Below are 15,044 nucleotides of genomic sequence, written 5' to 3'. Positions count from 1 at the left end.
TCCCATCCCACCCACATCCAGCCACGGCCTGAAGATCCCAAAGGGTTTGCACATGTGTTCATGGCTGGTGCCTGCTCTGTCCACTCCCCGTACCCCAGGCTCAGCTCAGAGGCTGCCTCTCCCCCACCACTTCCAAGGAGCCATACACCTCTCCTGCGCACTCACCAAACCTCTCCCTGTAGCGTGTTTCACGTGCTTTGCCATATCTCTCGATTTCTCTGTCACCTCCACCAGGTGTGTGTATGGAAAGTTATGTCACAGGCTCTCCAGGGTGGGGCTCTGTCCTGCTGTCTCTGTGTCCCCAGCACCAAACAGAGTGCCTGGCCCATAGTAGCTACTTCGTAAATTTGAGTAGAAGGAATATGGAAATGACGTCATGTCCAGGGGTGGGGGTAGGTGGTGGGTATCGAGTTTCCATTAAAGTTGGGTTTGATTGCTGAGAAAAATTACTGGTGACAAGCTTTGAAATGCCCGCATTGAAAAAGAAAGAAAGAAAAAGAAAGAGAAGAAAGAAAGAAAGCAAGAGAGAGACTCAGATCCAGAGAACAAAGTGATGGTTGCCAGAGGGGAGGGACATTGGGGGGCTGGGTGAAAAAGGGGAGGGGATTAAGAAGTACAAATTGGTAGTTACAAAATAGTCACGGGGACGTAAAGTACAGCACAGGGGATATGGTCACTAATGTTGTAATAACTGTGTGTAGTGCCAGGCGGGTGCTCGGCTTGTCAGGGGATCAGTGTATGAATTATGTAAATATCTAATCACTGTGCTGGACACCTGAAACTAACGTAATATATGTCAACTGTAATTGAAAAAAACTTTTTAAATGCCTCCTCCCTTGAGATAAAGCCTGGATAGAATCTCTCTGGAAACGGTGAGGGGTGTGGCCCTCGGCAGCGTTTCTCTTTCCATCCTTTGTCCTTCGAGGTTACACGTGGGATACCTTTAGAAGTTCAATTATCTTCCGCTGCCGGCTGTGTCCTTCTGAAGGCACGGATGTTGTGTGTGTGGATGAGTAGGTGTGTACACGGGTTGGTGAATAAAGGTGCGTGTTTTCTTCTCCAGCTGGGATAGGTTTAGTCATTGTCTCATTAAAACCAAGGGGTATTGTAAGAACGTTTCGTCTTAAACGTGAGCCTTTTATTGTGGCCAACAGAGGAGGTTAGGAAAGCGTTTCACGTGTCGAATCCTTCCCTCGGGTGGGAGCTGACTCTCTCTCATGGTTCCCTTGACAGTCCCTCATCACATTTGTGAACAAGCACCTGAACAAGCTGAATTTGGAGGTGACGGAACTAGAGACCCAGGTAAGCAGTTTTCTGGGTTGAAGGATCCTTTGTCCTGCGTCGTTTCCAGCCAGCACCTGCTCTGATCCCAGGGCGGGCCTGTGAACAAACCTGGTGCCATCTTGTTTGTGACAGGAATGCCCACCCTGAAGCCGAAGTAGCTCCAGCCCCAGCCACCCTGGGCTTCTCACACCCTCTGTCTTCATTTCCAGGGGCTGCTGGAACAAAGTACCACGAAACTGAGTGGTTTAGACAACAGAAATGTATTCTCTCATGGCTCTGGTGGCTGAAGGCCCAGCGTTGGCAGGGCTGGTTCCTTCTGAGGGCCGAGAGGGGGAATCTGTCGTGTGCCTCTCCTCTGGCTTCTAGAGGTTTGCTGGTGACCTTTGATAGTCACGGGGTCATAGATGTGTCACCCCGATCTCTGCCTCTGTCTTCACGTGGCGTTCCCCCTGTGTACATGTGTTTCTAAGTTCCCTCTCTTTTTGTAAGGACACCAGTCAGGTGGATCAGAGTCCCCCTCTACCGACCTCATCTTAATTGATTACTGCAGTCAAGACTATTTCAACTAACATCACGTTCCCGGGGCTGGAGGCTAGGACTCCAGCACACTTTATGGGGGGGAAACGGTTCAACCCATTACACCCTCCAAGGTGCCATACTACCCCCACCAAAGAGCCTCTGCATGTGCAGGTCCCTCATTCTAGAATGTTCTGTCTCCCTGCTTCTGCCCTCCACAGCGATCCTCACACTTGGAGCTGTGGCTGGCATCTCGCAAATGCTCGCTAAATATCCCCCTGATGCATATGCACAAAATATTCTTTCTGCAGAAAGTGTATGAAGTACAGCTGACCCTTGAGCAACACAGGTTTGAACTGCACAGCTCTACTTACATGCAGAGGGTTTTTTTCAATACGTACATTGGAAAAATTTTTGGAGATTTTCTTACTACCATGAAACAATCATATGCTCCTTCTTTGTTATCAGTGCATGAATTGTTACACCTGCAAATACATATATGAGTTTCTTTTTCACATTATCTTTTCATTTTTGATGTCTAGTGTTAGTAATACATGTAAGACCTACAGCGGTTTGTATCCTAGAAGGGAATATTGATGTGTACTGACAGAATATTGATGTCTGTCCTGTAAACAGACATTAACTTACAGTATGGATACAGCCCACTACTGTAAATGTATTTTCCTTATGATTTTCTTAATAACATCTTTTCTCTGGCTTACTTTGTTATAAGAATACAGCATATCATACGTGGATTTTCAACTGCCAGGGGCGTCAGCTCCCCTAACCCCCTCACTGTTCAAGGGTCGACTGTATACCCCCATGTCCACTCCAAACAGAAGTAGCATCGTGAAAATATGTTTCGAGCTCTCAGCAAGTGTTGAAGACAAAATATCATTTCCCAGGATCAGCGGGGGCTCGAATTCTGAGCCTTGAGTTCTTGGTGCAGGTTTCTCTTAACACACAGCTGATCTTTCTTCAACCCCTGGGTGATTGCATTCATCTTTTCTCTTTCTTTAACTTTTCTCATTTCCTTTTCTAATTAAAAAAGTAATTCAGGTTCATTGTAGAAATGTCTGAAAGTGCAGATAAGCAAAACAAATAAAAATCATTTGTAATTCCATCACCCGGAGGTAACTGCTGAGAGGGTGGTTGCAGACCTCTTCTCTGCATGAGTGACGAATCACAGGGTCTGTATGTGAAAGCAACACATTAATGTCCACATTTATTTGTGCATTGTGTGCAAGTACATTTATTATTTTTAGCGGTTTACTAATATCACACACTTAGCCTCTGGTTATTTGCTGTTTGATGTAGTAACAGTCCAGAAGGAGACTAACTGAAAAGTGAAAACGCTCCTTTCTCCCTCTCCACAATCACCCTCCATCATTCTCTCCAGGGTAACTACAGTTCATGGTTGGACGTATATTTTTCTAGATATTTCCTATGCGTACATGTAGTTTTTAAATGACAGTGGCTCATCCTATCCAGCTGTTTTGTAATGTGCTTTTTGTTACTAAATATATTGTGGGCATCTTTTTGTGGTGTTTCTGTCTTCTGTTTCCTCTGTTGCCTGGTCTGTCTGTCTATATCTGTCACTTTTAATAGCTGCCTCTTAGTCCATCGATGGCTGTGCTCTGCTTCATTAAATTGGTCCCTTGTGATGGGGCGTTTCCTGATCTTGTAAAGAGCAGTACAATGAGCATCTGTACACACGCTGTTTGTGCTTTGTGTGTTTCCTCAGGATAAACGCCTAGAAATAGAATCGTTAGGGCAAAGGGAGTGACACTGAGGGCCCAACAAGGTTTGACAACCTGAAGCTCTCATCACCGTGCTGGGAACCCTCGCCGGCAGCTCCCGGCTGTCACCTCTCAATGAGCCCACACACCAGTGTTACCAGCCAGATATCTTAGACTGAGACGCTAAACTTCAATGTGCATTAATTGTTGTTTACTCAATAGCTCCATTTTTTTCTATCACCGCATTATTTAAAGTAATATCTTAACGGTATTTTTAAACACTGGTCTACCAGAAAAGATCAGTGGCCACAGAAATGCAGAGAACTTTTTTCTTTTGTTACAATGGAACTGGATATTCTTACAAATACGTTCATCATTGAAGTCCAGATACCTTGGGTGTGAGACCAGGGTTCAAATTCCTGCTGAGAGGTGTGTGAGTGTGTGTGAGTGTGTGTGAGTGTGTGTGTGTGTGTATCCATTCATGCATGTGCTTTCCCTCCTTTTGAAAACCACTTTTGTATCCTGGGCAGTTTCCAGGCTCTGTGATACTGAGCCAGTGACTCAACTTCTCTGACCTTCTCTCCACATGTTTAAACTCCAGACCATAAATATAGGGAGGCTTAATGGAGAATAATGTATTTAAAGGGTTGCTATTAAAAATGTATATTTTTTTAAAAAATGAAGGTCACTACTGATGATGGAGACGCGACAATGGTGTCTTGGGGCCCCCGTGGAGATTTCTGAGCGGGACACAGCCCTGTCGCAGGACCCCTGCTCTGTGTTTGTGAAATTGGAGGGACCTACTCATTACTGATAAACCACCACTCTCTCTCTGCCTGACACTCACCCTCCTGGGCACCCCTTTCCCTTCCCGGGCCTTCCTGTCTTCAGTTCCCATCTCTCCCACCGTTCTGTGACACAGAGTGTCAGGGGTAGGTTAGAGATGCCATGGAAATAAGCAAGGACTCTGCCCATCTCGGCCTGTGGGTACAGCAGCACCACCCGCTCCCTGCATCACCAGGGGATGTGGGTGGTGTCTTCATTCACGGGCAACCTCTGGTTCCCTGGAAATGGTCGATGTTGATGACAGTGGTGTCTTGGCCATGCTGGCTCCGTGTCACTGGGGGCGAACCCCAGGGCGCTCCACCAGAGTGGAGCAGGAAACGCGGCATGGGTGCACGTAACTTTTGGAAAACCCTTCTGATGTCCTTAAGGTGATGAGTGAGTAATGTGTTCATGGTGTGGAAGCATGAGGCTCGGGACATGCAGGCAGAAGGTCATTAACCAATCAGCTCACGTTACACCGGGGCCTGGAGCACTCGCCCCAGGAAGCGCCCCACCTGCTCACACATCGCTCAGGGGTCCCTCTGCCGTGGGCTTGTTTCTTAGCTTTCCCTCCCCTTCCCAAGGACAGGTTTTGGCGCTATTGGATGTTTGTGATTTTTGACTTTTCATCTTAAAATTGGGGAGTGGGTGGCCCACCTAGGATGGTGGAGGGGGCTGTCATTGTTTTAAAATAAAAATGCCCTTCCTTCTCCAGGTTCTTACTTACCCATTGCGGGTTGCTAGGCTCAGGACGCTGAGGGCCTCCCGGTGCCCAGCTCCTCACAGCTGTCCAGCTGTCCTGAGTGGCCGTCTTCCAGACCACTCTGACCAGTAGAAGTTCCTTGAGGGATGGAAATGTTGTAACAGTGCACCATCCGATCCAGTAGCCCCCGGCCACGTGTGGCTGTCGAGTATGTGAAATGTGGCTGCTCTGGCCGAGGAGCTGATTTTATCTCTTAATTGATTTTCTGCTTCTATTAGCATTTATTGGATGCTGAATTTGCTTCCAGGCCATAAGTCTTTGTTCCTTCCGTTTCTTCTGGGCTATCTTTTTCTCCTGTGCCACCTCCCCTTCTGGTTGAGGCACAGCCTGCTCTTTCTCAGTGAGGATCGGCTCCGTGTGGCGGGGGGCTCGTGCACAGGTGAACCCGCCCACGAGCCCGGTCATTTCTGTGCCGGCATCTCGGGTGGCTTCGTTCACCTGGCTGGGCTCAGGGACCAGAGTCTATTATACATCAAAACCCTTGTGTTCCACATTCCTCTGTGCAGCAAAAATGCGGCACTCTGTTTGGGCCACCGACCCTGCGTCCAGCCCCTGTTTGGCCTGGGCACACCTCCCAAGCCCTCCATTGTGACGACAGAATGGCACACGTCGCTTCTGTAAAGCGACATCCTTCAGACACTGGGTGGCTTTTTGGATATGCATCCTCCTGATGGCCAGGGCAGTTTCACGAGTGTTCTTAAAGTTGAACATGAAGAGTGGAACCTCCCGACTGGCATGATTTTGTGGGGTTCTCTGGGTCAGGTGAATAGCGAACCATTTTCAGAGGTCACCTCAGGCTGCTTATGGGAAGAGAGCTATAATTATTATTTTTTTTTAATTTACATTTAAGAGTCCTGGAGACTGTACTTAACAAGACTGAACTATACACTTAAAAATGGGTGACACGGAAAGTTTTATGTCATGTATATTTTATCACAGTTAATATTTTTCGAACAGTACAGCTAGACACAAAAGGACCAATACTGTATGGTTTCGCTCGTATGAGGCACCGGGAGTGTCAAATGTGTGGACACAGAAAGTGGGATGGTGTTTGCCAGGGGCTGGGGGTGGGGGATGGGAAGTTAGTGTCCGATGGAGTCGGAGCTTCAGTTTTGCCAGATAAGAAAGTTCTGTGGTAGGATGGTAGTGAGGGCTGCACAGCAACACAAATGTACTTAATGCCCCTGAACTGTGCACTTAAAAATGGTTAAAATGGCAAATTTCACATTCTGTATATGCAGTAAAAAAGAATCAGCAACATTGAAGAACAAACCATGTTCATTTCAGTGGGCCCATGTGGCCGGTGGTTACTGTGTTGGACACTGCATTTCCAGACGTGGGAGGCTCAGGTTCTCACAAACCCTCACCCTTCAGGGCACCCTGGCAAGTCTAGGCTCCCCGGGGACGCCATCCCTGTCCCTGTCCCCACTGAGGGGGTCGGTGTGGCCCGCCTTTCCCCAGTGCTGGTGTGGCCCTGGAGATGAGGTGGGCAACGTATTATTCCTGCACTTGAGTTCTGCCCTCCCCTCCGGAAGTCGCTCTGCCCTCATCGGTCTCCAGGGCTTTGTCTCTGAAAGGAACAATTGCACCCTGTCCTGGCTACTTGGCTGAGGGGCTGTCTGCCAAAGAGCAGAGGCTTTTGTTCTAGATTCCTGGTTCTCCTCTTGTGGGTGGGAGGTGGTGCTGGGCTGGGGGCAGGGAGAAGGGCTGGGCAGTCTTGGGCTGCAGTCTGCAGGGCTTCCCCCCCAGTGCCAGCCTTCCCCCCCATGCAGGGCCCATTTAGGATGAACACTAGATGTTGGGTACACACAAAGGCTCATCGTGACCAAGGCTCCAGGACGGAGCACAGCTAGAAGTGCTACCACGGACACTGATGGAACGCTAAGTGTGTGCTGGTCGCTCCCTGCCTGCCCTGAGAGATGGGAGCCTGTGCCGGCCCCTAGTCAGTAGTGGGGAATGAGCCTCGTGGCCGGGCAGTCTGGTCCTGGAGCCGTGGTTCTATCCACGCGGCTGCACTCCCGCTCCAAACACACGCACGGTCACGTCCGGTCCCGAGCCTGGTAATTTGCACCCAGGTCCTTCACCCAACTGCAGGCTCTCTCACCTCACCCAGAGATGGATTGTTTTGCTCTAAAACCTTTTCCTCCTTCTGAGTGGACGCAGAACATTCGCTGAGTCCGCATGTGGCCCAGAAGCATCACCAAGTGTTTCTGTGTAGTTTGCAGATGGTGTGTACCTGGTTCTGCTCACGGGCCTTCTGGACGATTACTTTGTCCCCCTGCACAACTTCTACCTGACCCCGGACAGCTTCGACCAGAAGGTACGTGCGCGTCCGCAGCGTCACCGTGTGTGGTGGAGGCTACCCCTGACAACTCTGCAATCTAGCTGCGTTCTTCCAAAAATAAGAACGGCACGGCAAGTGCCATGGCACTTAAACATAACTCGGTAAAAAGGAGACCCGTCAGCCGTGCCCGGCAGGCACGGCCACGTGTTGGGTGTCGCGTTCTCTTCCCAATCTTTCCCACGGGACATGATCAGTTTTAATAATTGTGGTCAAACAGCAGTAGAGTTGCAGACCTTCCCCCTGTTCACTCCACACATGCATCACATCTGGTGTCTCCTGTTGCTTCATGAGCTTCCCAGATGCCATTTTCACTGGTGGCCCAGAGCCCCACAGAGTGGTTCTGACGCCACTGCCTCCTGTTCCCAACTCTTGCACAATCGACTTGTTAAAACAATGGGGCATCTTCTTGAATATATATATTTGTCATTCCTATGGATTGTTTCTAGGAAAATTCCAAAACAGGCTTGTTTGGATCCACGGGCCTAACTTTTACATTTAGGTTGCTGTACGTGAGCTGTGTGACCAGGGGTTTTGCCTCCTGCCCTGGGGCCTCCTGAGGTTCAGCCATCCGGCACTATTTAGTGCGTCACCTTTGGAAACGTGGTGTATGGACTGACCATATTGCTTTGGACACACAGACATATGTTATTTTGTTTTCCCAAGGTGCTAGACCCATGAGTCAGAGAGGCAGACAATGCAGGTGGAGGTGACAGCCAGAGAAACCTCCGAAAATGGGGCAATGTTTATCAGTCTGCCCGCTTCTGGCACCTAGCAGGCTGTTTGCTCGTGGCCAAGTGTTCCCGTCTTGCCTGCTGAGGTGGAATCAGAACAGATGAGACAGGTCCTGGCACGTTAGCGTCCACAATGAATGGTGAGAGTTTGAACGAGAGCAGAGGGAAGCAGCAAAGCTGCGGGACCCGTCAGGAAACGTGGGTATGGTGCTGTCCTTCTGGGAACCCAAACACAGTTTGGGGAAGAGGCATATGCATTTCCAGGCCCGACCTGGCTGGCAGCAGAAGCATTGTTTTGGAGAGAGCTTTTCTTGGTTCAAATTAATGAGAAAGCTGGCGAGAATGGTGAAGTTCTCCAGGTCGTCTGGAATTGGGCTTCTTTCTTAAACAGGTTCTGTGCAAATGATGGGCTGTCACCTCCCAGACCAGCCTTCTTCCCTTTGAAATGGGGATGAAAGCCTTTGTCAGTCACTTCCCTGGCCTGGGGGGCATGAGGCCTGTTTAATCCGCCTTCGCCTCTGAATGGGGGCCGCAAAGGGAAGGCTGTGTTAGGGACGGCATCCAGCACGGTTTTAGCCTGCTCACCCTGGAGAAGGGACTTATCTGGTGGTATCTGTCGGCAGCTGGAGCTCTTGTAGGAGGATGTGGATTCTGGGGGTTCCTCATCCCACCCCAGTGTGTCCCTTCCCCTCAGAGAGCCTCTGGGAAGTTCTTCGTGAGCCGAGACATTTATCAACCTCCTGGTCCTCCCGACCCCCTCACAGGTGGTGGTGTTTCCCCACTGCATAGACCTGAACCCACTTCAGGTTGGTCCAACCCCCAGGGCAGTGGTGACATGGCACAGAGGGACCGCTCACTGAGTATCTTCCAGGGGCCCTGAGAGACATCATGCTCCGGCACTCGGAACCTTTGCAGCAGCAGGAGGAAATTGGGGTTCGGGGACTGAAATCGGAGATGCATCGTGGGCCTGTATTTTTAAACAACTGCACTGGATTAAAAAAAAACATGAGACAAGACAGCTCAGACCCTTAGGTTTGTGCAAACAAAGGAGAGGCGCCTCTTGAACTGTCTCAGAGGCTTGGGCACCACCCACGGATTTTTGTTACAGCCACCGTGTCTTACTGTGCTGGCCATTTTGCTAAGTACCTGTGCCCATCGGTCATCTTTCTGGAAGATTCCACAGTACCCCCCCCCCCTTCCCCAGAGTCAACTGTGTCTTGCAGACTTGGAGGTTATTCCTAGAAGCAAATATCAGAAAGGGGCTTTAGTTTCAAGGTCCTTTCTCCTGTGTCCCCTTATTGATTCCCTTTGTCCCCACCGATAAGGAAACAGACTCTCAGGAGGGCCCAAGACAGCCCAAGGTCACATGGTCAGCAGGGCAGAGCCAGAAGAGCCCCTTCTGTTCTGGAACCTTCTAAGCTTCTCTCGCCTGGCCAGGTTCTCCAAAACCCTTTGAATTGCAGGGAGAGAGAGAGAGCACTTCAGGGTGGCCTGCTGTGTGGCTGGCTCTGGCAGCTGTGGCGTGGGGCTTACGGGTTGGCGTGCGGCCTGGTCCTCACGGGCAGGCGGCTGTCACAGTCAGGGAGGGTGTCCCCAAAACCCTGTCGGGAGCCACCTGCTGTTGTCTCTGCCCTGTCTCGGGGCCCTGGCTCAGGCACGCTTCTCTCCTGGGGCACAGGAGGTGGCTGGGGGTGAAGGCATGGCTCTGACGGATAACAAGAGGTGCCTGGTGGCCATTTACTGTCGGGCTGTTTCCTCAGACTGAGACGAAAGCAGAAGGAAAATCTTATTTCAACACAAGTCACTGCTGGGCTGAGTGGCTGTGAAGTGGACTTGGAAGGAAGTGTCCCCTGAACTGTCCTCCCCGTGGGGCAGGGTCGGTTTCATGACCTATCCACGCTCCACGCTGAGCAGTTTCAAGGAGCCATCCCCCCTGAGGTACGGGTGCCAGAGGGGACATTCCTCTCACCAGTGACCTGCCTGTGCTCAGGGGGAAGGATCCTTCAGGCCGAGGGAACCATGGTAGAGGCCCTGAGAGAATGTCTGTTCCCAAGTTGGGCTGACAGCCTAGACCTGACTCTTCTTCCCGCTTCTCCTTCTTTGCCATCCTGTCTTTTTCACTTGATTCAAAGTCTGCTGTGCGCATGCAGATTAGATGATCTGGATGGTGGAGAGCTGGTGGTGGACGGAGCAGGATGCTGTAGGAGAAAAGGCTACTCTATGCTGGGGACAGTGCACGGGGCTGGGTGCCTCTGGGAAGTGACTTGTCTTCTCTGAGCCTCCGTTTCCTTATCTGTAAAATGGGGTCGCTGTCACTTCTCGTCATGTGGACGTGCTGGTGGCCTGGAGCAGAGCAGGCATGCGGGGACCCCCGAGCCTCGAGGGCAGGCTCTGTGCCTTCCTCCTTGCATGTCCCAGCTGCCCCCTGGTCACTGGTGAGGGGACTAAGGACCACCCAGGGAATGTGTGTTGCCCTCAGCAGACATCTACACCCTCCCTCTGCCCACCCGGGCATGCTGGGTCTTCGCGGGCATAGTAGTTCCAAAGGTCCACTCTGTCCACACTCGCTCCCATCCTGTCCTTTCAGAGAGAAAGCAGTGGGCAGCGGGCAGGCCTGGGGGCAGCTTTGGCCCCGGTGCTAACTCTGGTGTCCTTGGCAGGTCCACAACGTCTCTTTTGCCTTTGAGCTGATGCTGGACGCAGGGCTCGTGAAACCCAAGGCTCGGCCTGAAGGTAAAGACCCAACCAGGTGCCCTCGGGGAGAGTCAGGGGCACGGCAGGGAAGTCAGCCCGCTGTCCGAGAGGATGGGAAAGCCAGGCCCCTCTCTCCCGATGAGACCCCGAGTGGGTGGCTTGCAGGCCAGGCTCTGATGACCCCCAGGTCCCCACCCTCCCCGTGCTCCTGGTTTTGGGGACCAAGACGACTGTGCTGACAGAGCCACCAATGCTGGTTCTTTCGAATCCATTTGACTTGGAGGCTATGGCCTCGGGATTTAATTGCCTCTCCGGGCGCCTTGAGCTGGCGAGGCTGTTTCATGCTTGAAAGGATACGAAAGGCTCACTGCCATTGAATGACTGTCGGGTGGGGAGGTGTCCGTCCTGAGCAGCCAAGGGAGACGCTCGTAAGCAGGGAAGGCACGTTCGTGTCCGCGAGGTGCTGGCATGAGGACCCCCCACGCAGTCCCTCCCTGGCCGCTGCTCCAGGACTCTAAGTCGAGGGAGCATCTGAACCTCGGGGGGGCCGCGGGGTCTATAGAACAAATTCTGACCCGGAGGCTGTGGACGAGCCCGGCAAGCCCCATTTCTAACAAGTGTCCCAGTGACGCAGATGCTCCTGGTTCGGGGACCCCACTTTGAGAATCACCGCCCTACAGCGACAGCATGAATTCTGGGCGGGATGTGTTCCTTACCCTCCACACGCCCACCCTAGGAGGCTCACCAGCCACCATTTAAGGGACAGGAATTCTATCCTGTGACCCATGAGCCACAGCCCTCCCTAAGCCCCCTGTCTGAGGTCACAGGTGTATCTGAGGACAAGAATTAGGTGCCCGCCTCCCAGAGGACAGGTCCCCTTCCCACCAAAGGAGGTGTCCCAAACAAACCGGGCCCAGAGGGAGCTGTCAGCCCCAAAGTGTCCTGCGGTAGGCCACATCATGTGCCCAGCCTGGACACCAGAGGGGTAGGACAGCAGCTGCCACCCTGCCCTGCCCTGCCCCAGGAGGCCTGCTCTTGCTGCAGGCCAGCGGTCCTGGCACGGGTTAGCCCGTGGCTGTTTGGTCCCCAGGAAACGTCCTCGGCTGTTGTAGACCCCACACCACTGAGACGCTGCCGGTCCTCAGACTTGTCCCAATGCAAATCCTAGAGGGGATGACGGAGCACCTTGTCCTGGCCACCCCACGTGCTCATCCTACTGGGGATGGCATTGCCCAGAGCGTCCTGGACGTCTTCACACAGCAGCTCTCTGCTGGGGACACAGCGCCTGTCCCCCGTGTGACCCCCAAGTGGCGGCACCAGGGCTCCAGGTGAACTCTCTCGTCCCCACCAACAGTTTCTCTGTTTCCTTCTGCAGATGTGGTGAACCTGGACCTGAAATCCACCCTGAGGGTTCTTTACAACCTGTTCACCAAGTACAAGAACATGGAGTGACCGTGGGGCAGCGGAGACTGTGGTGGGGACGTCCCCTGTGCTCCGCTGTCCAGGGAGGCGGGCACTGGGCTTCCCCTCCAAGCCCGCGGTTGGCCCCCACCGCTACCCCTTTTTCTGGTTGTTGCTCTTCATCTCCTTTCTGTGTCATTTGAAATGCAGGGTTCTAAACATGTGTCTGAGGCCTCCCTCACCTGGGATTCCACCGGTGCTGAGTCACTGGTTATCAACTGGATCAAAAAATGAAAAAGAGAAAGCCCAGGGGAGGGGGCGCCCTGCATTCCATTTGGTGGCACAATTAACCGTCACAGGCGATGAGAAAGTCACCGTCAGCCTGACTGTTCTGGCAGAATCCCTTGGGAGGGCTCTCCTTGGAATAGAAGCCTTTTTAGTCAAGTGTTTTTGCAGTTTTAATAAGTCCCAGAGGCTTTCGCTGTGACAGGCATGTCTGCTGCACATTCCTGCTGCTTGGCCACTCAGCGTTGTTTTCATTTAGTGTTGTTTTCAAACATCTAAGCCCCAGATGACCCCGCTGCCACGGCCCACGGAGGGAAGGATTTGCTGGAGGCATTTCTTTATTTCTTGCTACCCAGTGGGCTGGGTCAGAGCCGGCTCTAAGATGCAGCTTGCGACCACCCCACCGGAAGTTTCCCATCTCAGGGCCCCTGTCTGGGGATGAACGCATTTTTAAAAACTTAAAAAGCAGTGTATATTCATTTGCTTGGGCTGCTGTAACAAAACACCACCGACTAGGGGGCTTAGATAACAGAAATGTATTCTCTCACAGCTCTGGAGGCTGGAAATTCTAGATCAAGGTGTCGGCAGGGTTGGTTCCTCCTGGGGCCACGTGTTCTCACACGGTCGTGCCTGTGTGTGTGTCTGTGTCCTGATAGCTTCTTCTTCTAAGGACACTGGTCCTACTAGGTTAGGGCCCATCCCACTGAACTCATTTCACCTTCATCACCTCTTTAAAGACTCCATTTCTAAATAGTCATGTTCTGAGGTGCTGGGGGTTAGGTCTTCAAATATGGATTCTGGGGGGGCCCCATTCGCCCGTAACGGGGAGATGGGGTGTTATCTCACTCCTCTCCGAGTCGTGGCTTCTGAGCCCCTTTGGCAGCTCTCCTTGGGTTGCCTGTAAAACGAAATGCTCATCACTGCTTTACGTGCTGTTCACTCCCTGCTCACCTTGGCTCAGGAGACAAATGGGGATCTGTCTGTCGGCTGGGTCTCAGGTGGTTTCTGCACGGTGCCCTCCCAAACCTCCTTCCCCGGCTCCCAGCTGGGGCTTATGACGTGCCAGCACCCGGGGAGACCCTGCAAATCGCCCTCCTTTGGGCCTTTCCCAGCTCTTCAATTGTCACCTTCCCTCTGTAGGTCAGAGCTGTTGAGTGAGTCGTTCCTATCAAATTGAATGCAAACGCGCAAGATTTAGAACAGAGTTTGATATTCTGTCTCCGCTCTGACTGCTTCCAGGCTGGGGATGGCTTCAGAAGAGCCGTTTGGACGGAGGTGTTTTCCCAGCAGGGGAAAGAAATAATTAAAATGGCATTATGTTGTCTCCTGCGGGATGAGTGTCATTAAAGAACAACATTGAGCAATGGCTGAGGCTGGAATGTTCTGTGCCACTTTGTTTACTCACACGGGAACACAGCACCTGGGGCTGGTGGGTCCACCCAGGGGGCTGGTTCACAGGTGGGCTTGGCAAGGGTGTCACCGATCTCCGGGGGCCATGGCGAGGGTTGAAGGAGGCAAGGTCAGGATTTGGAAAGAACACAGCCTCGGGGGCTTCAGCTCAGGGGGTGCTCCGCCCATTCTGTGCCATGAAGGGGAGGAAACGGAGGCGCTCAGCTTCCCAAGGCAGCGAGCCCACTTAAACCCCCTGTGTTTCGAGTGGGAGAGAGAAAAATACTAAGACATGGGGAAACTATGCTTGAGGCTGTGGTTACAGCAGAGGATGTTATCTTTTATCCAAATTATTTTTTTTCAAGTTGGTTCGAAGGCGTGGGTGTGCCTTCTATACACCAGTGAAGGGCCCCCTGCTCTGTATGCATCTCGTTTTTCTCCCTTCACTGTCCAGTGTGAATCAGAATTCAAAGCCTGGCCTGGACGGATGCATCAGGAGCCAGTTCTGAAGCAGAAGTTGGGTGACCTCTGCTGTGGGGAATGAGTCCTTCTGGGTGATCAACCCAGTGTCCCTATTGGCTTGGGGACAATAGTTGTCTGGGCGTGAATTCCAGGGCCGGGGATGCTGGAACGTCTTCTTGGGGGTAGCTCGGGTAGCAGAAAAAAAACCTTAATTTTGGAAAGTTCTGGAACCTTTTCTCATGGGCTGACCCACATTGTCAGCGAATTGTTTTTCTCTGAAGAGGAACCCGGTCTACAGGAACTGACTGAAAGCAAGATCAGGCTCTGTGCAACCAAGTGTGAAATATTTCTCTACGTTTGTCCTTCCCGGGCATGTCTTCCCCCACCCCCAATGGCCTGGGGCACCTGCTTGCAGCTCTGTTTCCTCTTTAACATCCACACGTACTATGCAGGCAGCAGCCCAGCACCCATGTGCTCCGGGGTCCTGATTGGGTGTGACAAGGAGCTCTGCTGTTTTAAAGCAGCTGAATCCTCTTTTCACCCCCTTTGTGGGCCGGTATTTTATTGTATTTTTAATTGTTTTAAGTGATGTTTACTTTGGGTATTAAATG

At 52.0% G+C, this 15,044-nt stretch overlaps 1 protein-coding gene across 2 annotated transcripts in view; it reads left to right on the top strand.

Moving 5' to 3' along the window:
* The window catches only part of PARVB (parvin beta), a 91,822-nt gene extending 77,873 nt beyond the window's left edge, over positions 1–13,949 (top strand). For both annotated transcript variants that reach the window (XM_033117092.1, XM_033117093.1), the window contains exons 10-13: positions 1,234–1,302; positions 7,346–7,447; positions 10,863–10,935; positions 12,272–13,949. In XM_033117092.1, the coding sequence (XP_032972983.1) occupies positions 1,234–1,302; positions 7,346–7,447; positions 10,863–10,935; positions 12,272–12,348 (321 nt within the window). In that variant the 3' untranslated portion in view covers positions 12,349–13,949. The remainder of the gene's footprint in view (positions 1–1,233; positions 1,303–7,345; positions 7,448–10,862; positions 10,936–12,271) is intronic.
* Positions 13,950–15,044: the final 1,095 nt, after the last annotated feature.

Source organism: Rhinolophus ferrumequinum, chromosome 10 (genome assembly GCF_004115265.2).
Source record: "Rhinolophus ferrumequinum isolate MPI-CBG mRhiFer1 chromosome 10, mRhiFer1_v1.p, whole genome shotgun sequence".
Taxonomy (NCBI): domain Eukaryota; kingdom Metazoa; phylum Chordata; class Mammalia; order Chiroptera; family Rhinolophidae; genus Rhinolophus; species Rhinolophus ferrumequinum.
The sequence above is the reverse complement of the archived record's forward strand: the minus strand, read 5'-3'. Positions and strand labels throughout refer to the sequence as shown.